This window comes from Mauremys mutica, chromosome 15 (genome assembly GCF_020497125.1).
Source record: "Mauremys mutica isolate MM-2020 ecotype Southern chromosome 15, ASM2049712v1, whole genome shotgun sequence".
NCBI classification, from domain to species: Eukaryota; Metazoa; Chordata; order Testudines; family Geoemydidae; genus Mauremys; species Mauremys mutica.
In genome coordinates, this window is record NC_059086.1 from 37,093,032 (window position 1) to 37,117,582 (window position 24,551).

Genomic DNA, 24,551 nt, shown 5'->3' on the forward strand with positions numbered 1-24,551 from the left:
CTCCACCTAGGCCCCTCCCCCATAGAACGAGGAGGGTGAAGCCCCACAGGGAGTTTGGGAATTCAGCTCCCCCCCCCACCTGCCTCCCTCTCACCTGCAGCTGGGTGCCAGGCTCCCCCATAGCACCCCCCCACCCCATGGCTGCTGGGGGAGCTCCTCCTTCCCCCCCCCCGTTCCCTGCCTGGGCTGCAGCACTGGGCTCACCCCCCGTGCCCCCCAGCAGCCCCCCCATATGCCGGATGCAACGTGATGTTGGGGGGAGATAAGGGTCAGCCGATAAAAGCTCCTTTCGCAAGTGATTCACGTGAGCTCACGAGGGGGGCTGAGCTCATGGGAGGTGCAGCCACCTCTGGGGTGGGGCGGGGGGCTGGGGATACGGGGACCCCTCACCCAGCCCCTCTGGGGTGGGGCGGGGGGGCTGGGGATACGGGGACCCCTCACCCAGCCCCTCTGGGGGGGGGCTGGTTACACAGCCATTTGGGACAGGAAGTGAAGGAGAATCCCACATCCTGGTGTCACCCCACCCCCAGTCCCCAGAGCTGGAAGTGGGGGGGGGGTTCTGCAAGGGGGGGCCAGGCCAGTCTTGGGGGGCAGCGTGACCGGCGTGGATCCCGCCCTGGCCCTACGGGCTGGAGTTTCCTGTTCCTGTGCTCCGGGATGGGCAGGAATCGGGGTGGGGGGGGGCCCTGGTGAACAGCCTCCTGCCTGAGGGGGCAGGATTGTGGGGTGTCTGGGGTGGGGGGCCTGGGCCAGCAGCAGGGAACTGGGCTGCCCCCCCTGCATGGACCCCCTCCGGGCTTTGCCCCCCCCCTCCCATGGCCACGGGGAGGAACTGGTCCCATTCCCATGCCCTCCCCCTCACGTCGGTCCGTGCCTCTCTCTTTCCTGGCACAAGTGTCTGATTGTGCAAGGCTCAGCCCCGCCCCACCGGGGGATTTCTGCTGTGAGCTCACCCCCCCCCCCGCTGGCCACCCCCCCTCCGTGCCAAATAAAACCGAGTCGCAGCCGCTGGCCAGAGCAGAGACGCCCCGATCCCCCCCCCAGGCGCGCACAGATCCCCCCAGCCCCGAGGATGCTCGCACTTGAATCGGCACAGTAAGTGGGGGGGGGGCAGAGTGGGGCCCGGGGCCTGTCCCCTCTAGGGGGCACCAGCTCCCATCCACCCCCAGGGCAGGGACTGGTGGGCTCAAGGGGGTGGGGAATGGGGCAGGGGCCTGTCCCCTCTGGGGGGCATCAGCTCCCATCTGGCCCCAGGGCAGGGACTGGCTGGCTCAGGGGGGCAGGGAATGGGGCCTGTCCCCTCTGGGGGGCGCCGGCTCCCCTCCGGAGGGTGGGGGGACGGGTGTGATATTTGGGGGATGGCACCTGGCCCTCACCCCGGCAGCACAGAGGTGTCTGGCCAGGTCTGCCCCAGGGCTGGGTGTGGGGCAGCTGCCAGGCAGGGGATAGGGGGCGTGGGGGGGGGCGTCCCTCCCCACAGGGCAAGTCAATGGGGCTGGCCCCTCTCTCCCCGCCCAGTGTCCTGACCCCAAAGACAGGTCAGCCCCCCCCCTGCCCCTGGCCTGCAGCTGGAGTGTGGGGGTGAATCAGAGGAGGGATAGTGGGGGGCACTGCTGGGGGGTGTCTATGCAGAAGGGTTTTGGGGGGGTCTTTTCCCATGCACCAAAGCGTGTGCCCCCCCCAGCACAGGGGCAGGTGCCCCCCCAGCACAGGGGCAGGTGCCCCCCTCCTTCACTCTCTCTCTCTCCCCCATGCAAATTCACGGGGGGGATTTGAATATTTCCTCTCTCTGGGGAAAGTGGAACAGAGACGACTCATTTGCATGTGAAGGGGGGGGCTCCACCTGCCAGCTTCCCCCCCCCCCGTCGCCCCGGCCAGGCTCTGCCCCCTGGCTGGGCTTGGGGCTGGGGGGGGCTGGGTTCAGTGCCACCCCCACCCCCCACTTTAACCCCTGCCTGCCCCCTGTCCCCGCAGGTTCGATGGGTCCCACTATGGCTGCACGGTAAGACCCCTGCACCCCCGAATTGTCTCTGTCCCCCTCTGCCCCACAGCTCGCCCCCCCCGCCCCAGCTCCCTTCACCCCTCATTTACATAAAGCCCAGACACCCTCCCCCCCACTACCCCATCCCCTTAGACAGCGTCTGTGGTGAAAACCCCTCCCCTCCCCTCCGGACTCCTGGGTTCTGTCTGGCCTGTGGGAGAGGACCGGGGTCCAGGCAGAGGGTGTGCTGGGAGCCAGGACTCCTGGGTTCTCTCCCTGGCTCTGGGAGGGGAGTGGGGTCTAGTGGTTAGAGCAGGGGGGGGGGCTGGGAGCCGGGACTCCTGGGTTCTCTCCCCGGCTCTGGGAGGGGAGTGGGGTCTAGTGGATGGGGGTGGGGGGCTGGAGCCAGGACTCCTGGGTTCTCTCCCCGGCTCTGGGAGGGGAGTGGGGTCTAGTGGATGGGGGTGGGGGGCTGGGAGCCAGGATTCCTGGGTTCTGGGAGGGGAGTGGGGGCTAGTGGATGGGGGTGGGGGGCTGGAGCCAGGACTCCTGGGTTCTCTCCCCGGCTCTGGGAGGGGAGTGGGGTCTAGTGGATGGGGGTGGGGGGCTGGAAGCCAGGACTCCTGGGTTCTGGGAGGGGAGTGGGGGCTAGTGGATGGGGGTGGGGGGCTGGAGCCAGGACTCCTGGGTTCTCTCCCCGGCTCTGGGAGGGGAGTGGGGGCTAGTGGATGGGGGTGGGGGGCTGGAGCCAGGACTCCTGGGTTCTGGGAGGGGAGTGGGGGCTAGTGGGTAGGGGTCGGGGTCGGGGCTGGGTGTGGGTCCTGGTACTCCGAGGGGGGGTCGGCTGCTCTCATTCTGTGCCCCCCCCCCAGTACCCCGAAGGCAGCTTGTATGACCTGGATTCCTGCAAACAGACCCCCAGCTTCCCCCACTACCTGAGCGACGCCGAGGGCCCCACAGGTGAGACCCCCCCCATCTCCCACCTGCTCACCCTGCCCCCTGGGGCGCCACGGGTTTCCCCCGGCGCGTCACAGCGCCCCCTGGCGGGGAGGGGGCAGGGCCTCAGGGATTCCCCCGTGACGTCACGGCTCCCCCCAGGAGGGGAGGGGAAGGGGCGGGTCCAGGCATCATGCAAATTACCGGGCTCGGGGATTTGCGTATTTCCAGCCCCGCAGGCCCGAGGGGCACAAAGGGCCTTTCTCTGGGCTTCCTGCCCCCCGGGCCCCCCACACCTGGGCGCCGGACGCCTGGGTTCTCTCCCCGGCTCTGGGAGGGGAGGGGAGTCCAGTGGGTAGAGCAGGGGGGGGCTGGGAGCCAGGACTCCTGGGTTCTCTCCCCGGCTCTGGGAGGGGAGTGGGGTCTAGTGGTTAGAGCAGGGGTGGCTGGGAGCCAGGACTCCTGGGTTCGGCTCTGGGAGGGGAGGGGAGTCCAGTGGGTAGAGCAGGGGGGCTGGGAGCCAGGACTCCTGGGTTCTCTCCCTGGATCTGGGAGGGGAGTGGGGTCTAGTGGTTAGAGCAGGGGGGCTGGGAGCCAGGACTCCTGGGTTCTCTCCCTTTCTCATGCTGCCCCCCACCCCCGTTGCTTGGCAGATCCTGTTGTGAACTGGCTGGAACTACAGGATCTTAGCTACGAGGCCTTCGATTCGGGGCAGCTGGCCCCACTGCAGAACGTCCAGGTCTCCTACACGCATGGCCTCTACCCGCAGCTCTCGCTGGAGGCCGTGTACAGCCTGGAGGGGGCGCCACCGGGGCAGAGCCACCTCCCAGCGGACAACTACAGCACCCAGGTGAGGGGCACTGCCTGGGGTGGGCTGGCTGGGAGCCGGGGCTCCGGGGTTCTCTCCCCGGCTCTGGGAGGGGAGTGGGGGCTAGTGGTTAGAGCAGGGTATGGGGGGGTGTCCTCTGGGTGGCAGATTTGTGTGCCCTATGTGAGGGGCTGGCTGGGGGAAGTGTGTGTGGGGGGCTGGGTTGAGGGGCAGGGAAGTGGGGGCTGGGTTGGGGGGCAGGGAAGGTTTTCTGTGGGCTGCCCCAGGCACGTTCCCCTTGCTGGGCCCGTTAACGCCTTCTCCTGCTCCCTGCAGCCCTGTGCCCCCTACGGGGCCTGCCCCCCGTCCGGCGCCCTGGCCAGCCCCCCGGTCTCGGAGGACGAGGAGTTCCCCCTGGAGAGCCCGGCCCTGGAGGTGTCCGACAGCGACTCAGACGAGAACCTCTCTGCAGAGGGGTCGCCCGGCTACGAGGCGGGTAGGTGCCAGCTGGGCGGGTGCCCTGCGTGCCCAGCTCCTGGCCCGTGGGGGAATGGCCAGGACCCTGTGACCCCCCATGTCTCCCCTGGTACGCGGAGGTGAACCCCGCCCCCCCCCACACATCCCGCCCGGTACGCAGAGGTGACCCTATCGTCCCCTCCCGGCCACATCCTCCCCGGTACATGTATGTGACCCCTGTCCCCTGCCCCGCATCCTGCCTGGTATGTGGACGTGAACCCGTCTCCTACGCCCCCCCCCACCTCATCCCACCCGGCACATGGACACAACCCCTCAGCCTGTAGACACGACCCCGTCCCACCCACCCCTGGCACGTGGACACGACCTCGTCTGCCCCCCACAGCCCGTGGGCTTGTCCGTGTCCCATCCCTCCTGGCCCGTAGACATGTGTCCCCCCCCCCCAACTCCCCCCAGCACGTAGACACGAGCCCATCCCAGCCTTCCTGGCCCGTAGACACGTCCCGGTCCCCCAGCCCTTGGGCACGTCCCCGGCACCTGGGCACGTCCCTCCCCCACCTGTGGGCACGTCCTGCTCCACGTCTCCAGCACCTGGGCACGTCCCCGCCCCGTCCCCCCGCCTGTGGGCACATCCCCGCCCCCGGGACCTGGGCACGTCCCCGTCCCCCCGCCCCCGGCACCTGGGCACGTCCCCGCTCCCCCCGGCCAGTTGCCTGTGGGCACGTCCCCGTTTCTCTACCCCCAGCACCTGGGCACGTCCCCGTCCCCCCGCCCCCGAGACCTGGGCACATTCCCGCCCCGTCCCCCTGCCTGTGGGCACGTCCTCGTCCCCCCGTCCCCAGCACCTGGGCACGTCCCCGCCCCGTCCCCCTGCCTGTGGGCACGTCCCCGTCCCCCTGCTCCCTATCCTGTGGGCACGTCCCCGTCCCCCCCGTCCCCAGCACCTGGGCACGTCCCCGCCCCGTCCCCCTGCCTGTGGGCACGTCCCCGTCCCCCTGCTCCCTATCCTGTGGGCACGTCCCCGTCCCCCCCGTCCCCAGCACCTGGGCACGTCCCCGCCCCGTCCCCCTGCCTGTGGGCACGTCCCCGTCCCCCTGCTCCCTATCCTGTGGGCACGTCCCCGTCCCCCCTGTCCCCAGCACCTGGGCACGTCCCCGCCCCGTCCCCCCGCCTGTGGGCACATCCTGCTCCACGTCTCCAGCACCTGGGCACGTCCCCATCCCCCCGCCCCCGGCACCTGGGCACGTCCCCGCCCCGTCCCCCTGCCTGTGGGCACGTCCCCGTCCCCCCGCCTCCGGGACCTGGGCACGTCCCCGCCCCATCCCCCCACCAGTGGGCACGTCCTGCTCCACGTCTCCAGCACCTGGGCACGTCCCCGGCCCCCCGCCCCCAGCACCTGGGCACGTCCCCGTCCCCCCGCCCCCAGCCCCTGGGCACGTCCCCGTCCCCCCGCCCCCAGCACCTGGGCACGTCCCCGGCCCCCCGCCCCCAGCACCTGGGCACGTCCCCGTCCCCCCGCCCCCGGCCCCTGGGCACGTCCCCCGCCCCCGGCCCCTGGGCACGTCCCCCGCCCCCATCCCCTGGGCACGTCCCCGTCCCCCCGCCCCCGGCCCCTGGGCACGTCCCCGTCCCCCCGCCCCCGGCCCCTGGGCACGTCCCCCGCCCCCAGCACCTGGGCACGTCCCCGTCCCCCCGCCCCCGGCCCCTGGGCACGTCCCCGCCCCGTCCCCCCGCCTGTGGGCACGTCCCCGTCCCCCCGCCCCCAGGACCTGGGCACGCCCCCGTCCCCCCGCCCCCGTCCCCTGGGCACGGCCCCGTCGCCGCGGCCCCGCCCCAGCCCCTCCCTGACGCCGGGCTCCCCGCAGGCTCCCGGCGGAAGCTGCGGCTCTATCAGTTCCTGCTGGACCTGCTGCGGCGCGGCGCCATGCGGGAGTGCGTGTGGTGGGTGGAGCGCGAGGCCGGCGTCTTCCAGTTCTCCTCCAAGCACAAGGAGCTGCTGGCCCACCGCTGGGGGCGGCAGAAGGGGAACCGCAAGGCCATGACCTACCAGAAGATGGCCCGGGCCCTGCGCAACTACGGCAAGACGGGCGAGATCCGCAAGGTCAAGAAGAAACTGACCTACCAGTTCGGCCAGGCCCTGCTGGGGCCGCCGGGCGCCAACGCCCCCTCGTAGGGCCCCGGGCGGCGGGACCGGACAGCGCACTGAGCTGCCCTGGGGGGGGGGCGCTGGGAACGGACCGGCCCCCCACCCCCAAAGCCGCCCCACAGAGCTCTCCCCAGGAGCCAGGACGCCTGGGTTCCATCCCCGGCTCTGGGAGGGGAGGGGGGGCTAGCGGTTAGAGCAGGGGGCGGCTGGGAGGCAGGACTCCTGGGTTCTCTCCCCGGCTCTGGGAGGGGAGTGGGGCCTAGTGGATTTGGGGGGGCTGGGAGGCAGGACTCCTGGGTTCTCTCCCCGGCTCTGGGAGGGGAGTGGGGCCTAGTGGATTTGGGGGGGCTGGGAGGCAGGACTCCTGGGTTCTCTCCCTGGCTCTGGGAGGGGAGTGGGGCCTAGTGGATTTGGGGGGGCTGGGAGGCAGGACTCCTGGGTTCTCTCCCTGGCTCTGGGAGGGGAGTGGGGGCTGGTGGTTAGAGCTGTGCTCCAGGTCTCCTGGGTTCTCTCCCCGGCTCTGGGATGGGAGTGGGGTCTAGCGGTTAGAGCTGGGCTCCAGGACTCCTGGGTTCTCTCCCTGGCTCTGGGAGGGGAGTGGGGCCTAGTGGATTTGGGGGGGCTGGGAGGCAGGACTCCTGGGTTCTCTCCCCGGCTCTGGGAGGGGAGTGGGGCCTAATGGATTTGGGGGGGCTGGGAGGCAGGACTCCTGGGTTCTCTCCTTGGCTCTGGCCAGAGCTCATTTTAAATTCTCTCTGCGAGGATTCGGCCCCTGGGGGGGTGAATACAGAGAGTCGGGTGTATATTTAATATTCCGCACGGGCACCTCAGAGTTTGTATAAAATCAGGTCTTTTTTTTTTTTTTTTAAGCGATCGAGTCTGTATAATTTTGTAAATTCCTAATAAAATCTTCTAAAAAATAGGTGCTGGGATGCGGCTGGCTCTGGGGTGGGGTGCGGGGGCTGGGTATCCGGAGACCCCTCACCCGGTGCTGAGCCACGGCTGGCTCTGGGGTGGGGCGCGGGGGCTGGGTGTACGGGGACCCCTCACCCGGTGCTGAGCCACGGCTGGCTCTGGGGTGGGGCGCGGGGGCTGGGTGTACGGGGACCCCTCGCCCGGTGCTGAGCCGCGGCTGGCTCTGGGGTGCGGCGCAGGGGCGGGTGTACGGGGACCCCTCGCCCGGTGCTGAGCCGCGGCTGGCTCTGGGGCGGGGTGCGGGGGCTGGGCGCCCGGTGCTGGGATGTGGCTGGCTCTGGGGTGGGGCGCGGGGGCTGGGTATCCGGAGACCTCTCACCCGGTGCTGAGCCACGGCTGGCTCTGGGGTGGGGCGCGGGGGCTGGGCGCCCGGTGCTTAGCTGTGGCTGGCTCTGGGGTGGGGCGCGGGGGCTGGGCACCCGGTGCTGGGATGCGGCTGGCTCTGGGGTGGGGCGCGGGGGCTGGGCACCCGGTGCTGGGATGTGGCTGGCTCTGGGGTGGGGCGCAGGGGCTGGGCGCCCGGTGCTTAGCTGCGGCTGGCTCTGGGGTGGGGCGCGGGGGCTGGGTACACAGGGACCCCCCCCGCGCCCTGCGGCATGCGGCGTATCCTGGCCCCCAGCCCGGGGATTAGGCAGCAGATGGCCGAGGTGCCTTGGAATTACCAGCTCGCCGGCCTGCCCCGGGCCCTTGATCCCGGCGCTGACGGACGAAGGGACGTGGCGCTCGGCTCGGGTTTCACGGGCTTCAGCGCCGGGAGCGGGGAGGGGGGCGCCCAGGGGACGGTCGGACCCCGGCCTGCCCCCCTGGGTAACTGCAGCCTGGGGCCGGATGGGAGCCGGCGCCCCCTGGTGGGGACAGGCCCCTGCCCCAGTCCCTGCCCCCCTGAGCCAGCCAGGCCCTGCCCTGGGGCCGGGTGGGAGCCGGCGCCCCCTGGTGGGGCAGACCCCATTCCCTCCCCCCTAAGCATGGTGACTTGGAGGTGGGGGTGTATCTGGCGTGTTCTAGTCCTGCCCCCCCCCCGATCACCCCACGTCCCTGCCGGCCCCAGGCTCCATCCCCCCACCCGGCTGTTTCTCCCAAGGCCAAGCCTGGGATTTAAAGCAGTTGATGGCAGGGATCAGGAATTTGGCCGGGGGCCTGGGGTCAGGTGACAGCTCCTTGGCTGCCCCCCCATCCCAGAGGGGGGGGCCCCCCTGCTTTAAAGGCCCCTGGCCGGGCGCTCCCCGGGGAGACGGCGTCGCCCGGCCCACGCAGACAGGGCTGCAGCCATGCCTGAGCCTAAGCAAGCCGGTAAGCTCCTGGGTGCCCCCCACCCACACACCGGGGTGGGGGGGGGCACTGACCCTGAATACACAGGCTGTGGGGGTGCCCCCCTGCATGGGGGGCACAGGCCAAGGTTGACACCCCATTGGGGCAGCCTGTCTCTGAGGGGGATGGTGCCAAGACTGGGGGGTGGGGGTGACAGGGCAGGGACCCCCCTTGGCAGTCCAAGTTTGGGGGGTGCAGCCAGGAGATGGGGGGAGTAGGGGGAGCGCGCTGGTTGTGGGGGAGGGGCTGCCAGCTGCTCCAGCCCCGGCCTCTCCCAGCGGGTGGGAGGTGGGGGGGGCGCTGTGGGGAGCCGGGGGGGGGCAGGCTGCTGCGTTAATTCCTGCACCCCCACCCCGCAAAATGCTCCACTGGGTCTGTGTCCCCAGGGCTGCCCTCATTGGGGGGGGCAGGAGGTACCCAGAGACCCCTCCACACCCCACTGGCTGGACTGGGCTTAGCTCAGAGGGTTTGTATGTTGGGGTGTCAGTGTCTCTGTTGGGGGGGCTCTCACAGCCTGGGGGGGGGCTCTGTGCCAAACAGCTGGTGTGTTGGGGGCGGGGGGCCGGGGGGCCGGCTGGGCTGTGTTGTCTGTGTGCCCTGCGCTGGGGCTGAGGCTACTGGGATGCGTGTGTGTGTGCATCACACACGGCCGTGTACTCCGTGCCTGGCGGGGTGTGTGTGTGTGTGTGTGTGTCCATCACACAGGGCCCTGTGCTCCGTGCCTAGAGGAGTGTGTGTGTGTGTGTGTAGTGTGTGTGGGGGTGTCCCTCACACATGCCTGGAGGGATTTGTCTGTGTCTGTGTCTGTGTCTTGAGGTGTGTGTCACTCACACAGGGCCATGTGCTCCGTGTGCGTGCGTGTGTGTATTGGAGTGTGTCCCTCATGCAGGGCTGTGTGCTCCGTGCGTGGCCGTGTGTGTGTGTGTGTAGGGGTGTGCGTTCCTCATGCAGGGCTGTGTGCTCCGTGCTGGAGGGGTGTGTGTGTGTATTGGGGTGTGTGTCCCACACACGTGCCTGGCGGGGTGTAGGGGGCTGTGGCGACCTTTCCCCGCGGCCCGGCCTGGCCAGGTGTCCGGCTGGGTCTGGGGCTCTGTCTCTGGGTCGGGGGGGGGTGTGTGTTTCTCTGCCCCCCCCCAGGGGATGGGGGGGAGGGATTTCAGAGCTTAGCACCTGTCCCCCCCCCACTGGCGGGGGGGGAGCTGAGGGGCCGCCCGCCGATGTGCTGAGCCCAGGTGCTTTTCCTCCGGGCCGGGGTCCGGTTACTCCTCCGGCGCGGGCGGGCGGGGGGGGGGGTCCCGAGCCAGTGGCTAATTATAACCCCCCCCCACCGCCCCTTTCAGCGCGTCCCGCTCGCTCCCTGCCCCTAGTAGGGCACGGTGCCCCCCAGCTGCAACGTGAGACGGGGCCGGGAAAAGCCACACGCTTGGGGGGGGCCCCCAGGTGCAGGGTCCTAAATCAAATCCTGCTGCCCGTCTGCCCCCCACCCCAGCGCTGGGGAGAAGAGACCCACCGGGATCCAGCCCTTCCCACTGTGATCGGGGGGAGGGGGGGCGCTGCACAGATCGATTCCCCCCCCCCCCAAGTTCAGGGCCCTTGTCACACCCAGCGGGAGACCCAGCCCCTGCCCTGATGCGCTCCCGGTCGAGGGAGATTTTTAAATGGGGGAAACTGAGTCAGGAAGTGGCAAAGCGACTTGCCCAGGGCAGAGCGGGGAATGAACCCAGGAGTCCGGGTCTAGTGTCTGACCTGCAGGGAGCAAGAAAGGTGGCGGGGGCAGGGGGCGTCAAATCCTGTGAAAGGCCAGAAACTCCCAGGGAAGGCTGGATGGATACAGTGCATTGATAGGGTGGAGATGCAGCCACCTCTGGGGTGGGGCGCGGGGGCTGGGTACACGGGGACCGAGGGCTGAGACGTGGCCCCTCTGGGGTGGGGCAGGGGCCCAGAGAGGCGGCCCCTCTGCAGCGGGAGGGCTGTTTAAACAGAGCCCCCGCGATGCAGCCACCTCTGGGGTGGCGCGGGGTAGGAAGGCGGCCCGGGGCGGGGGGCAGTGGGGCTCCCCCCGCCCCCCAGGCCTGCTGCCCGTCTCCCCGCAGCGCTGAGTGGCAGCTCCCGCTGGGCTGGCTCCCAGGGACGACAGCTGGGGCCGGCTATTCCTGCTAGGAGCGGGCCGGCCAGGGCTATATTAGGGGGGGTCGCGGTGGTGGTCAGAGGCCCGGCTTTATCGGGAGCAGCTGGAATGCCGGAGTCAGCGCATGGGAGGGCTGAAGAGCTGGGGGGGGGGCAGGTGCTGTTCCCCCCTGCCGGGTAGGCCCAGCCCCCCCCCCCCCCCGGCCTCCTGGCCCTACATAGCAGGTAATTGCTGCCCCTGTCGCTCAGATTAGCACCCCCGGGAGACGTGTTCGCACCTCGGGGCAGGGGAGCCGGACAGCTGCCCCGGGGCGCGGGGGGGGGGCACATCCTGCCAGTGACGGGGCTGGTGTCCCAGCATGTGTGGGGTGTGACCAGGTTATAAGCCAGAGGGGCTGGGGGTGGTGGATGGGGATAGAGCGATGCGGGGGGGGGGGGGGTGGATGGAGACAGATGTGGGGGTGGATGGGGATAGAGAGATGCGGGGGGGGGGGATGGAGACAGATGTGGGGGTGGATGGGGATAGATGGGGGGACAGGGGGAGGGATGGAAGGATGAATGGACAGAGGGGTGTGGCTGGAGGGATGGCCAGAGGGGCGGGTGTCACGGACTCACAGACGGTGCCCACTCGTGGCCCCGTGCAGTCCTCCCCCCGGCCAGAACCGGCTGCGACTCCTGAGCCGGGTCTCCGGGTCGCCAGGGCACCAGTCACTGGGGTCTCCATCCTCCAGGCCGGGGTCCCGCGTTCCCTCTGCGGCCCTCTGTGCCCACAAACTCCCTCCCCCCTCCCCTCGTTACCCCGTAACACCCGGGACACTGAGTCCCACCCCCTCCGCATGGAAACCACTGGATAAACAAGGAAAAAACAAGAAAATCCCCCACTTCGTCATAGCAGGACAGGGGAAGGGATGGAAGGGCGGACAGATGGATGGAGGAGGGATGGATGGAGGGCTGTGGATGGAGGGATGGAAGGGCAGATAGATGGAGGGGTGTGGACGGAAGGAGGGAAGGGTGCATAGATGGAGAGGTGTGGAGGGATAGAGGGGTGTGGATGGAGGGAGGGATGGATGGATGGGTGTGGATGGAGGGATGGAAGGGTGGATAGATGGTGAGGTGTGGAGGGATGGATAGAGGTGCGGAGGTGTGGAGGGATGGAGGGAGGGGTGGATGGAGAGGTGTGGAGGGATGGATAGAGAGGTGCGGAGGTGTGGATGGATGGAGGGGTGGATGGAAGGATGGAGAGGTGTGGAGGGATGGAGGGGTGGATGGATAGAGGTGTGGAGGTGTGGAGGGATGGAGGGATGGATGGAGGGGTGGATGGAGAGGTGCGTAGGTGTGGATGGATGGAGGGGTGGATGGAAGGATGGAGAGGTGTGGAGGGATGGAGGGGTGGATGGAGAGGTGCGGAGGTGCGGAGGGATGGATGGAGGGGTGGATGGAGAGGTGTGGAGGGATGGAGGGGTGGATGGAGAGGTGTGGAGGTGTGGATGGATGGAGGGATGGAGGGGTGGATGGAGAGGTGTGGAGGGATGGAGGGGTGGATGGAGAGGTGTGGAGGTGTGGATGGATGGAGGGGTGGATGGAAGGATGGAGAGGTGTGGAGGGATGGAGGGGTGGATGGATAGAGGTGCGGAGGTGTGGAGGGATGGAGGGATGGATGGAGGGGTGGATGGAGAGGTGTGGAGGGATGGATGGAGGGGTGGATGGAGAGGTGTGGAGGGATGGATAGAGAGGTGCGTAGGTGTGGATGGATGGAGGGGTGGATGGAAGGATGGAGAGGTGTGGAGGGATGGAGGGGTGGAGGGATAGAGGTGCGGAGGTGTGGAGGGATGGAGGGATGGATGGAGGGGTGGATGGAGAGGTGTGGAGGGATGGATGGAGGGGTGGATGGAGAGGTGTGGAGGGATGGATAGAGAGGTGCGTAGGTGTGGATGGATGGAGGGGTGGATGGAAGGATGGAGAGGTGTGGAGGGATGGAGGGGTGGATGGAGAGGTGTGGAGGGATGGATAGAGAGGTGCGGAGGTGTGGATGGATGGAGGGGTGGATGGAAGGATGGAGAGGTGTGGAGGGATGGAGGGGTGGAGGGATAGAGGTGCGGAGGTGTGGAGGGATGGAGGGATGGATGGAGGGATGGATGGAGAGGTGCGGAGGTGTGGATGGATGGAGGGGTGGATGGAAGGATGGAGAGGTGTGGAGGGATGGATAGAGAGGTGCGTAGGTGTGGATGGATGGAGGGGTGGATGGAAGGATGGAGAGGTGTGGAGGGATGGAGGGATGGAGGGATGGATGGAGGGGTGGATGGAGAGGTGCGTAGGTGTGGATGGATGGAGGGGTGGATGGAAGGATGGAGAGGTGTGGAGGGATGGAGGGGTGGAGGGATGGATGGAGAGGTGTGGAGGGATGGAGGGGTGGAGGGATGGATGGAGAGAGGTGCGGAGGAGTGGATGGAGGGGTGGATGGAAGGGTGGATAGATGGCGAGGGGTGGAGGGATGGATGGAGGGGTGTGGATGGAGGGGTGTGGATGGAGAGGTGCGGAGGTGTGGATGGATGGAGGGGTGGATGGAAGGATGGAGAGGTGTGGAGGGATGGAGGGGTGGATGGATAGAGGTGCGGAGGGATGGAGGGATGGATGGAGGGGTGGATGGAGAGGTGCGTAGGTGTGGATGGATGGAGGGGTGGATGGAAGGATGGAGAGGTGTGGAGGGATGGAGGGGTGGAGGGATGGATGGAGAGAGGTGAGGAGGAGTGGATGGAGGGGTGGATGGAAGGGTGGATAGATGGCGAGGGGTGGAGGGATGGATGGATGGAGGGGTGGATGGAAGGATGGAGAGGTGTGGAGGGATGGAGGGGTGGATGGAAGGATGGAGAGGTGTGGAGGGATGGAGGGGTGGAGGGATGGATGGAGAGAGGTGCGGAGGAGTGGATGGAGGGGTGGATGGAAGGGTGGATAGATGGCGAGGGGTGGAGGGATGGATGGAGGGGTGGATGGAAGGATGGAGAGGTGTGGAGGGATGGAGGGGTGGATGGAGAGGTGTGGAGGTGTGGATGGATGGAGGGGTGGATGGAAGGATGGAGAGGTGTGGAGGGATGGAGGGGTGGATGGATAGAGGTGCGGAGGTGTGGAGGGATGGAGGGACGGATGGAGGGGTGGATGGAGAGGTGTGGAGGGATGGATAGAGAGGTGCGTAGGTGTGGATGGATGGAGGGATGGATGGAGGGGTGGATAGAGAGGTGCGGAGGTGTGGATGGATGGAGGGGTGGATGGAAGGATGGAGAGGTGTGGAGGGATGGATGGAGAGAGGTGAGGAGGAGTGGATGGAGGGGTGGATGGAAGGGTGGATAGATGGCGAGGGGTGGAGGGATGGATGGAGGGGTGGATGGAGAGGTGTGGAGGGATGGATAGAGAGGTGCGGAGGTGTGGATGGATGGAGGGGTGGATGGAAGGATGGAGAGGTGTGGAGGGATGGAGGGACGGATGGAGGGGTGGATGGAGAGGTGTGGAGGGATGGATAGAGAGGTGCGTAGGTGTGGATGGATGGAGGGGTGGATGGAAGGATGGAGAGGTGTGGAGGGATGGAGGGGTGGAGGGATGGATGGAGAGAGGTGCGGAGGAGTGGATGGATGGAGGGGTGGATGGAAGGGTGGATAGATGGCGAGGGGTGGATGGAGGGATGGATGGAGAGGTGTGGAGGGATGGATAGAGAGGTGCGGAGGTGTGGATGGATGGAGGGGTGGATGGAAGGATGGAGAGGTGTGGAGGGATGGAGGGGTGGATGGAAGGATGGAGAGAGGTGAGGAGGAGTGGATGGAGGGGTGGATGGAAGGATGGAGAGGTGTGGAGGGATGGAGGGGTGGAGGGATGGATGGAGAGAGGTGAGGAGGAGTGGATGGATGGAGGGGTGGATGGAGGGGTGGATGGAGAGGTGTGGAGGGATGGAGGGGTGGATGGATAGAGGTGCGGAGGTGTGGATGGATGGAGGGGTGGATGGAAGGATGGAGAGGTGTGGAGGGATGGAGGGGTGGAGGGATGGATGGAGAGAGGTGCGGAGGAGTGGATGGATGGAGGGGTGGATGGAAGGGTGGATAGATGGCGAGGGGTGGAGGGATGGATGGAGGGGTGTGGATGGAGGGGTGGATAGATGGCGAGGGGTGGAGGGATGGATGGAGGGGTGCGGATGGAGGGAGGGATGGATGGAGGGGTGTGGATGGAGGGGTGTGTCTGTGCCCCACATCCACAGGCTCAGGGCTACAGCCCAGCTTTGGCCCAGCCCTGGGGGGTCCTGCTCTGCCTGCAGGGCCCCTGAGCCCCCTCTGCTGCCCCCGGGAGCTCTGCCCGGCTGATCCGCCCGAGCCAGCCCCCTGGGAGAGCCTGGTTCTGTCTGCGGGGCCCCCAGCCGGGGTTTGCAGGGCCCCAGACCCCCATCAGCCTCGCCCCAAAGCCGGGTCTTAGTCCCTTAGCATCTGCCAGCTGAGCTGCACCCCAGGCCACGGACCCCCCCAGTCTCCCTCCCCCCACCCACATTTGTGTGTATTAAACGCCATTCTGGTGGTTGTAACCCCAACCCGTCCTCCTCGCTGCGCCCCCCCCCCTCCAGTCTGTGCGTCCTCTGCAAACCTCACCTCCAGCTCGTTAATAAAGCGATAACTAGCGAGGGCCCCAGAGCCGAGCCCCGGGGGTGGGGGTGGGGGATCGCCGCTCGAAACGGCTCCACTCGCCGAGGGGCAGGCTGGGATCCAGATCACCCCCGTCCCCCGGGGGGGTCACCGCTCGCCGAGGGGCAGGCTGGGATCCCGATCACCCCCGTCCCCCGGGGGGGTCACCGCTCGCCAAGGGGCAGGCTGGGATCCCGATCACCCCCGTCCCCCGGGGGGGTCACCGCTCGCCGAGGGGCAGGCTGGGATCCCGATCACCCCCGTCCCCCGGGGGGGTCACCGCTCGCCGAGGGGCAGGCTGGGATCCCGATCACCCCCGTCCCCCGGGGGGGTCACCGCTCGCCGAGGGGCAGGCTGGGATCCCGATCACGCCCGCCGGAGAAAGTCAAGTCTCCGCTGGGAACACAGATCCCTTTACCAGCCAGCGCCGCAGCCCTGGCCAAAGACAGCAGCTGGCCTGGCTACGAGCCAACCCGCCCCGGCCGGACGAATCGTTTGACAGAGTCCCAAAGAGCCGTTCCGTGAGCTCCCCGGGCTTGCCGGCGGGGTAACCGGACTAGCCCGGCCCCCTTTAGCAGACCTCCACCCCGGTGGAATCGCCCCGGGTTTGGGAAGGATTAACAGCCGAGCTCCTCGGCCGGTTCTTTTGCAACTCTTGGGCGCCGGGCCTGGCGATGGGAACGGGTTTGAGCAGAGCCCCGGGGCTCCAGGCCGGACGGGACAATCCAGCCACACTCCCGGCTAGCCCAGGTCATTCGGCCTCCCCCTGCGTTGACTCCAGCCAGCCCGTTTGACCTTCTTTTCCCCCGTCTCTGCCACCAGCTGCCGAAAAGAAAGAGAAGAAGAAAGAGGAGAAGAAAGAGGAGAAGAGAGAGGCCCCAGAACCCCCCAAAGGTCAGAGCTGGGGTCGGGCTGGGGGGGATCCTGGGGGGGTGACGCTTCCCGCCCCGCTCTCAGGGCGCTTCGCGGTGAAAACAAGCCAACGGTGATTTGGGGAGAGGCGAGATCCCAGCGGGCGCGCGGGAAAGGGGGGGTCCCGTAATATAAAACCGGGACCCGAACCGCGACCCGCTTAACTTGCTGATTCGGCATCGAAAGGATCCGTCCAGGGCCCGGCTCTGACCCCACCCACCCAAACCGCGCCTCCGGCGTGGCCGCTGGAAGCACCCTGGGCATTTTGTTGCAGGGCCGGAGACCTCAGCCCCACCCATAGACCGGGCGCCTGTCACAGAGTGTGGGGGGGTCAGGGCCCTGCATCCCCCACTTCCTGTGCTGCACCGGGACTCTCAGCCGGCCGGTAACACAGAGGGTTTATTAGCCGACAGGAACAGCCCAACCCAGAGCTTGTGGGTACAAGAAACAGGACCCCTCGGTCAGGTCCCTCTTGGGGGGTGGGGACCCCAGACCCTGGGTCTGGGCCTCTCCCATCTCTCCAGCCAGCCCCAAACTGAAACCCCTTCCCCCTGCCTCCCCCAGCCACACCCCCGGCCCCTCCTCCAGCCTTTGTCCAGTTTCCCTGGGGCAGAAACTGGTGCAGCACCCGGGGAAACTGAGGCACACCCCGTGTTAGCAGAAAACAATAAACTAGTGAAACTCCCCTGCACCATGATCAGGTTAACGCTCCCTACTGGGAATATTCTTGATGTTTTCTTTGAATCCTGGGGTGGGGGGGGGGGATTTGACCTGGGAAGGTTGCAGGGGAGTTTTGCCCGGACTGGCTGCATTGGGGGATGGGAGACTTTCCTTGAGGGGCGATACCTGAGCACCATGAGAACCCGGGAAGGGGGTTGGAGGCCAGGCAATACCTGCCTGGGAAACTGGACAAAGGCTGGAGGAGGGGCCGGGGGGAGGCTGAGGGAGGCGGCTGGAGGGAGTTTCAGTTTGGAGCCGGCTGGGGAGACGGGGAGAGGCCCAGAGCCTGGATCTGGGGTCCCCACCCCCCAAGAGGGAGCTGACTGAGGGGGTCCCGTGGTCTGTACCTACAAGGCCTGTCTGGGACTGTGTTCCTGTCGGCTGAATAAACCTGCTGTGTTACTGGCTGCCTGAGAGTCGTGGTGAACCGCAGGAAGCCGGGGGTGCAGGGCCTGGTCTCCCCCACACTCCGTGACACGCCCTCTCCCCCATCGTTACACACGCAGGGGACACACACACACACACACACACACACACACACACACACACACGCTGTTCATGCAGAGTGCTAAGAAAATCCCCCACTTCGTCCCGCTGGGGGCAGTGCCAAGCACTGGGTTTGGGGGGCTGGGATTGGGGGACACGACTGGATACTGCGTTTCTGCCTGATCCAAATCCTGGTTTCCTTTCAGAAGCCCCAGTGGAGCAGCACCCAGAGGGTGAGTGGGTCTGGGATGGGACGCGGCCTTCGCATGTGCACCTGGCAGAGAACATCCCCCACTCCTGGCACTGATAGCCCAGGCCCCGGGAACCCGGCACCCAGACGTGCCCCGTCCCCCCCGCTACGTCCCAGCGCCCGGGAACCCGGCACCCAGACGTGGCCCATCCCCCCCGCTACGTCCCAGCGCCCGGGAACCCGGCACCCAGACGTGCCCCGTCCCCCCGCTACATCCCAGCCCCCGGGAACCCGGCACCCAGACACGGCCCGTCCCCCCCGCTACGTCCCAGCCCCCGGGAACCCGGCACCCAGACGCGCCCTGTCCCCCCGCTACATCCCAGCCCCCGGGAACCCGGCACCCAGACGCGCCCCGTCCCCCCCGCTACGTCCCAGCCCCCGGGAACCCGGCACCCAGACGCGCCCCGTCCCCCCGCTACATCCCAGCCCCCGGGAACCCGGCACCCAGACACACCCCGTCCCCCAGCTACGTCCCAGCGCCCGGGAACCCGGCACCCAGACACGGCCCGTCCCCCCCGCTACGTCCCAGCGCCCGGGAACCCGGCACCCAGACACGCCCCGTCCCCCCCGCTACATCCCAGCCCCCGGGAACCCGGCACCCAGACGCGCCCCGTCCCCCCCGCTACGTCCCAGCCCCCGGGAACCCGGCACCCAGACGCGGCCCATCCCCCCCGCTACATCCCAGCACCCGGGAACCCGGAACCCAGACGTGCCCCGTCCCCCCCGCTACATCCCAGCCCCCGGGAACCCGGCACCCAGACGCGGCCCATCCCCCCCGCTACATCCCAGCCCCCCGGAACCCGGCACCCAGACGCGGCCCATCCCCCCCGGCTACATCCCAGCCCCCGGGAACCCGGCACCCAGACACGCCCCGTCCCCCCCAGGCACCCTGTCCTGACCCCCGTCTCCCACAGGCGCCAAGCCCCAGGACAAGCCGGAGGAGCCCCCCAGCCTGTTCCTGCAGAAGCCGGGCCATGTGCTTGTGGAGTGCGGTAGGTCTGGGGGGGTGTTGGGGAATGCGGGGTCACTGGCCAGAGGGGAGTGGGGGGGCTGCAGCCAGAGGGGGCCAGGGGATGGGGGTCACTGGCCAGAGGGGGTCGGGGTTGGGGGGCTCCGGCCGGAGGGGAAGGGGGCGGGGCTGCCTGCGGCCGGTGGGCGGGGAGGGTGTCGGGGGAAGGGGGCCCGGGCCGGAGGGGAGGGGCGGGGCTGCCTGCGGGCGGGTCGGAGGAGGGGGGGGTCCGGCCTGAGGGGGCGGGGCTGCCCGCGGGGCGGGGATCGGGGGATGGGGGCACTGGCCGGAGCGGGTGGGGGTGTCGGGGTACGGGGGGCCCGGCCGGGGGCTGCGGGCGGGGGGGTGTCGGGGTACGGGGGGCCCGGCCGGGGGCTGCGGCCGGGGGGGTGTCGGGGTACGGGGGGTCCCGGCTGGGGGCTGCGGGCGGGGGGGTGTCGGGGTACGGGGGGCCCGGCCGGGGGCTGCGGGCGGGGGGGGGTCGGGGTACGGGGGGTCCCGGCCGGGGGCTGCTGCGGGCGGGGGGGTGTCGGAGTCCGGGGGGGCCCGGCCGGGGGCTGCTGCGGGCGGGGGGGGGTGTCGGGGTACGGGGGGGCCCGGCCGGGGGCTGCTGCGGGCGGGGGGGTGTCGGGGTACGGGGGGGCCCGGCCGGGGGCTGCTGCGGGCGGGGGGGTGTCGGGGTACGGGGGGGCCCGGCCGGGGGCTGCTGCGGGCGGGGGGGTGTCGGGGTACGGGGGGGCCCGGCCGGGGGCTGCGGGGGGCGGGGGGTGTCGGGGTACGGGGGGGCCCGGCCGGGGGCTGCTGCGGGCGGGGCGGTGTCGGGGGGCCCGGGCGGGGGCTGCTGCGGGGGGCGGGGCGCTGAGTGCCCCGCGCCCCCCCCCCCCAGGGAAGGAGGTGGCGGTGCAGGTGCACGTGGACGGCTCCCAGCTCTCGGCCCGGCCCGGCGTGAAGTGGTTCAAGGGGAAGTGGCTGGAGCTGGGCATCAAGAGCGGCCTCCGCTTCCAGTTCAAGGAGACCTTCGACAAGGAGAAGAAGGTGGGGGGCGCGGGGGGGCGGGGCGTCGGGGGGGGCCTGGCCGGGGGATGGGGCATGGGGGGGCGGCCGGAGTGGGGGAGGGCCTGGCCGGAGGATGGGAGTGGGGCGTGGGGGGGCGGCCGGAGTGTGGGGGGGGGCTGGCCGGGGCATGGCTGCGGGATGGGGGAGGGCCGGAGCGGGGGGGGTGTCCGGGCCGGGGGGGGCGGCCGGAGCGGGGGGGGGCTTTGCGGGCGCAGGTCCAGCCCCCTCCCAGCGCCCCCAGCCCAGCCCCTCTGTCCCCCGTGTGCCCCGCCCGGCCTGGGGGGTCCCCTGGCTTTGTGGGTGTCCCTGTGGGTCGATCCCCCGCCAGAGCCCGGGGCCGGGGGGAGCAGCCGCGGACGGACAGATGGACGGACCCCCCCCCCCAGGTGTACGTCTTCGAGCTGCACGTCGGGAAGGTGGTGATCGGGGACCGGGGCGACTATCGCTGCGAGGTGACCGGGAAGGAGAAGAGCGACATCTGCACCTTCAACATCGACGTGGAGGGTGAGCTGGGGGGCAGGGACCCCCCAGGGCAGGGACACGCCCCTAGAACCCAGGCTGGGGAGACCCTGAACCCCCCAGACCCCCCCAAGCTGGGGAAACCCCAACCCCCCCAGGGCAGGGACACCCCCCTCAGAACCCCCAGGCTGGGGAGACACCGAACCCCCCAGACCCCCCCCAAGCTGGGGAAACCCCAACCCCCCCAGGGCAGGGACACCCCCCAGAGTCCCCCCCAGGCTGGGGAGACCCCCAAACCTCACCCTGAGCTGGGACATGCCCCCAGAGCAGAGGCGGTATATGGGGGGGGGATCATGGGGGCTGGAGCAGGCGTCATGCTGACCCCATCCCTCTTTCCCAGCCCCACGGACGGAGGAGAGTGAGAATGTGCTCCAGGCCTTCAAACGGACGTGAGTGCCAGCCCCCCACAGTGCCCCCCATAACTCCCCCACCAGCGCCCCACAGCCAGTGCCCCACAGCTCCCCCACCAGCCCCCCACAGTGCCCCCCATAACTCCCCCACCAGCGCCCCACAGCCAGTGCCCCACAGCTCCCCCACCAGCCCCCCACAGTGCCCCCCATAACTCCCCCACCAGCGCCCCACAGCCAGTGCCCCACAGCTCCCCCACCAGCCCCCCACAGTGCCCCCCATAACTCCCCCACCAGCGCCCCACAGCCAGTGCCCCACAGCTCCCCCACCAGCCCCCCACAGTGCCCCCCATAACTCCCCCACCAGCGCCCCACAGCCAGTGCCCCACAGCTCCCCCACCAGCCCCCCACAGTGCCCCCCATAACTCCCCCACCAGCACCCCACAGCCAGTGCCCCACAGCTCCCCCACCAGTGTCCCATCGTGCCCCCCATAACTCCCCCACCAGCGCCCCACAGCCAGTGCCCCACAGCTCCCCCACCAGTGTCCCATCGTGCCCCCCATAACTCCCCCACCAGTGCCCCACAACTCCCCCCACCAGTGCTCATAGTGTCCCCACAGCATCCCCCACAACCCCTGCCAGTGCTCCGCAGAATCCCCCACAGCTCCCCCACCAGTGTCCCATAGTGCCCCCACCAGTGCCCCACAGCGTCTCACACAACTTCCCCGCTGGCCCGGAGGTCACAGGCTCGGGGCTCCGGACCCAGCCAGGACCCTCTTCGGCGTGACTCCCCTCCGGGCACACTCTGCTAGGGGGAGCCTCCCGGGACCGGCCTCGGGGCGCTCAGCCCCCCAGTTCCCGCCGTGAGCTCCCCAAACTCGCCTCCGCCAGCGTCGCAAAACAGAAGGTTTCTTAGTCGGCAGGAGCCTGGTGGTTCCCAAACTGGGGTTCACGAAATGTTCCAGGGGGTTCTCGGGGGAAAGGTCCCCTAGTGGCGGAGAGACCTGTCCCTGGGGACCCCGGGGCCAGCAGCCCGGAGCCCCTGGACTCCGAGCCTCAGCGCGTCCGTCTCTGGCGTGGGCCCCCTCAGGGAGTCCCCTCGCTCCGGACCCCCCGGGGCCTCCACCCCCTAAAGGGGCCAATGCCCCACCGCCCCCCGCCCTGCTCTCTAGCCCGGAGACGTCGTTGTCCCGTTGTCCCGGAGTCCCAGGCAGGACTTGGGGGGGGGGAGCCCCCTTTCTGGGAGCAGACTGTCTCCAGGGCAAGAAGCTCACATGGCTTCCACCTTCCTGGGTCTGACTCCGGAGCATCCAGCATCCCCGTCCCCCCATGCGCTTCCCGCAGCGAGTGCGCTGGGGGGGGGCCTGGGGGAGCCAGAGGGTCCTGCCCCCCCACTTTGCAGGCAGACGTGACTCTCAGCCGGCCGGTAACACAGAGGTTTATTCAGTGACAGGAACAGGGTCTGACACAGAGCTTGTAGGTACCGAGAACAGGACCCCTCGGCCGGGTCCATTCTGGGGGGCAGGGAGCCAGACCCCCATGTCTGCACTTCACTCCTCGTCCCCAGCCAGCTCCAGACTGAAACCCCCTCCAGCCCCTCCTCTGCTCAGCCCCTTCCCCGGGCCAGGAGGTCACCTGATCCTTTGTTCTCCAGCACCTTGAGCATCACCTTGCGGGGAGGGGCCCGGCCATTAGTTGCCAGGAGACAGAGTGTCGGCCATTCTCTGTACGATTACACACCCTGATCCCCCCACCTAGACACCTAGGCAGGGGCGGCTCCAGGCCCCCGCTCGCCAGGCCGCGGGGGGCGCTCTGCCGTGAAGACTCGGCACAGCGCTGCTGAGAGGTGCCACCCCCTGACCTAGACACTTGAGAACGGCATAGGGGAAACTGAGGCACTCACGCGGTATTCAGAGACAACATTAAGAACATTCCCACTTTGTCACACCCGCCAGTGCCCCACAGCTCCCTACAGCATCCCCCATAACCCCCCACGCCAGTGCCCCACAGCTCCCCCATAATCCCACATGCCAGTGCCCCACAGCATCCCCGCAACTCCCCCGCCAGTGCCGCCCACAACCTCCCACCAGTGCCCCACAGCGTCTTCCATAAGCTCCCCGCCGGTGCCCCACAGCTCCCCACAGCCAGTGCCCTGCCCCGCTCCCCACAGCGCCCCCCACTGGCTGGGCCCCACTCCTGGGCGGGGTGAGACTCTCTCTCTCTCTCTCAGGGGGGAGGGGAAGGACAACGTGGCCGGGGAGCTGGACTTCAGCGGCTTGCTAAAGAAGAGGTAGGTGCCCGGGGGGGGGGGGGGCAGTGTCTGTCCGTCCGTCCCTGGGGCTGTGGGTGGGTGTGTCTGTCTGTCAGTCCCTGAAGGAGGGGGGGGGACGACGGACGCTGGGTCTGTCTGTCCATCTGTCTCTGAGGTGGGGGGGGGTCACTGGGTGTGTCTGTCTGTCCGTCCCTGCGGTGGGGCATCGGATGGGTCTGTCTGTCCCAGGGTCCCGGGCTCTGGTCTCTGCCCTGGTCCGGCCCCAGGCTTCTGGGTGTGACCCCGGTAGTGGGTCGGCACCGCAGCCCCCCCCCCGGTCCCAGCCGGGGCCAGCACCCCCCGTCCCTCCCCAGGGCTCCCTGGTGGAGCGGGAGATGCTCTGTCCGGGCCAAGCCACCCCTGGGGCCAGAGGGTGTGTGTGTGTGTGTGTGTGTGTGTGTGTGTCTTTGTTTCACTGGCCCCTCTGCTGAGCTGGGTCGTTAATGACTGTGTTACACCCCAGCCACCAGGGGACACCCCCCCCCGCAAACTCATAGGGAAACTGAGGCAGGCCTCGGCCTCATCAAAACTTGGGCCTAGTTCGTGGGTGGAGGGTTTTTTTTTGCCGGCTCCGCTTTGACCCCCCCCCCCCGCCCGCCCGCCCCAGGGAGGTGCAGGGGGAGGAGAAGAAGAAGAAGAAGAAGGACGATGAGGAAGACGCCTTCCCCCCCGAGATCTGGGAGCTGCTCAAGGGGGTGACGAAGAAGAGCGAATACGAGCGAATCGCCTTCCAGTACGGGATCACGGACCTGCGCGGGATGCTGAAGCGCCTCAAGAAGGCCAAGGTGGAGGTCAAGAAGAGCGCAGGTCTGTGGGGGCGGGGGGGGGGCACCTGGCTGGGGTGGGGGGGGATCCATCCCTTCCCAGCAACACCCCCCAGAGCCCAGCCCCAGGGACCCCCCCGCTGTTCCCCCCACTGCCCCCCGAACCCAGCCCCTGTCCCAGGGACCCCCCCACTGTTCCCCCCCACTGCCCCCCGAACCCAGCCCCTGTCCCAGGGACCCCCCCACTGTTCCCCCCCACTGCCCCCCGAACCCAGCCCCTGTCCCAGGGACCCCCCCACTGTTCCCCCTCCACTGCCCCCCAGCCCAGCCCCTGTCCCAGGGACCCCCCCACTGTTCCCCCCCCACTGCCCCCTGAACCCAGCCCCTGTCCCAGGGACCCCGGTGCTTCCCCAATGAGCCGAGCCCCAGTGACCCCCCCCGCTGCCCCCCAGCCCAGCCCCTGTCCGAGGGACCCCCCCGCTGTTCCCCCCACTGCCCCTCCGAACCCAGCCCCTGTCCCAGGGACCCCCCCACTGTTCCCCCCCCACTGCCCCCTGAACCCAGCCCCTGTCCCAGGGACCCCCCCGCTGTTCCCCCCACTGCCCCTCCGAACCCAGCCCCTGTCCCAGGGACCCCCCCACTGTTCCCCCCCACTGCCCCCTGAACCCAGCCCCTGTCCCAGGGACCCCCCCACTGTTCCCCCCCACTGCCCCCTGAACCCAGCCCCTGTCCCAGGGCCCCCCCCCCTGTTCCCCCCCACTGCCCCC

General features: G+C 69.0%; 2 protein-coding genes across 2 annotated transcripts in view; both read left to right on the forward strand.

The window, feature by feature from the left end:
* The first annotated feature begins 1,034 nt into the window (after positions 1–1,034).
* On the forward strand, positions 1,035–6,531 carry SPIB (Spi-B transcription factor). The gene is made up of 6 exons (XM_044987902.1): positions 1,035–1,095; positions 1,975–2,002; positions 2,854–2,941; positions 3,571–3,767; positions 4,062–4,221; positions 6,065–6,531. Exons 1-6 carry the CDS (start codon positions 1,073–1,075, stop codon positions 6,370–6,372), a joined length of 804 nt encoding a protein of 267 aa, XP_044843837.1. The 5' UTR covers positions 1,035–1,072; the 3' UTR covers positions 6,373–6,531.
* A 1,385-nt stretch (positions 6,532–7,916) lies between these two features.
* MYBPC2 (myosin binding protein C2) overlaps positions 7,917–24,551 on the forward strand; it is a 35,428-nt gene continuing 18,793 nt past the window's right edge. Inside the window, exons 1-9 of the mRNA XM_044988364.1 lie at positions 7,917–8,127; positions 16,233–16,304; positions 17,735–17,761; positions 18,693–18,770; positions 19,674–19,822; positions 20,230–20,347; positions 20,703–20,751; positions 22,940–22,999; positions 23,628–23,827. Coding sequence (XP_044844299.1) covers positions 7,917–8,127; positions 16,233–16,304; positions 17,735–17,761; positions 18,693–18,770; positions 19,674–19,822; positions 20,230–20,347; positions 20,703–20,751; positions 22,940–22,999; positions 23,628–23,827 — 964 coding nt within the window. The remainder of the gene's footprint in view (positions 8,128–16,232; positions 16,305–17,734; positions 17,762–18,692; positions 18,771–19,673; positions 19,823–20,229; positions 20,348–20,702; positions 20,752–22,939; positions 23,000–23,627; positions 23,828–24,551) is intronic.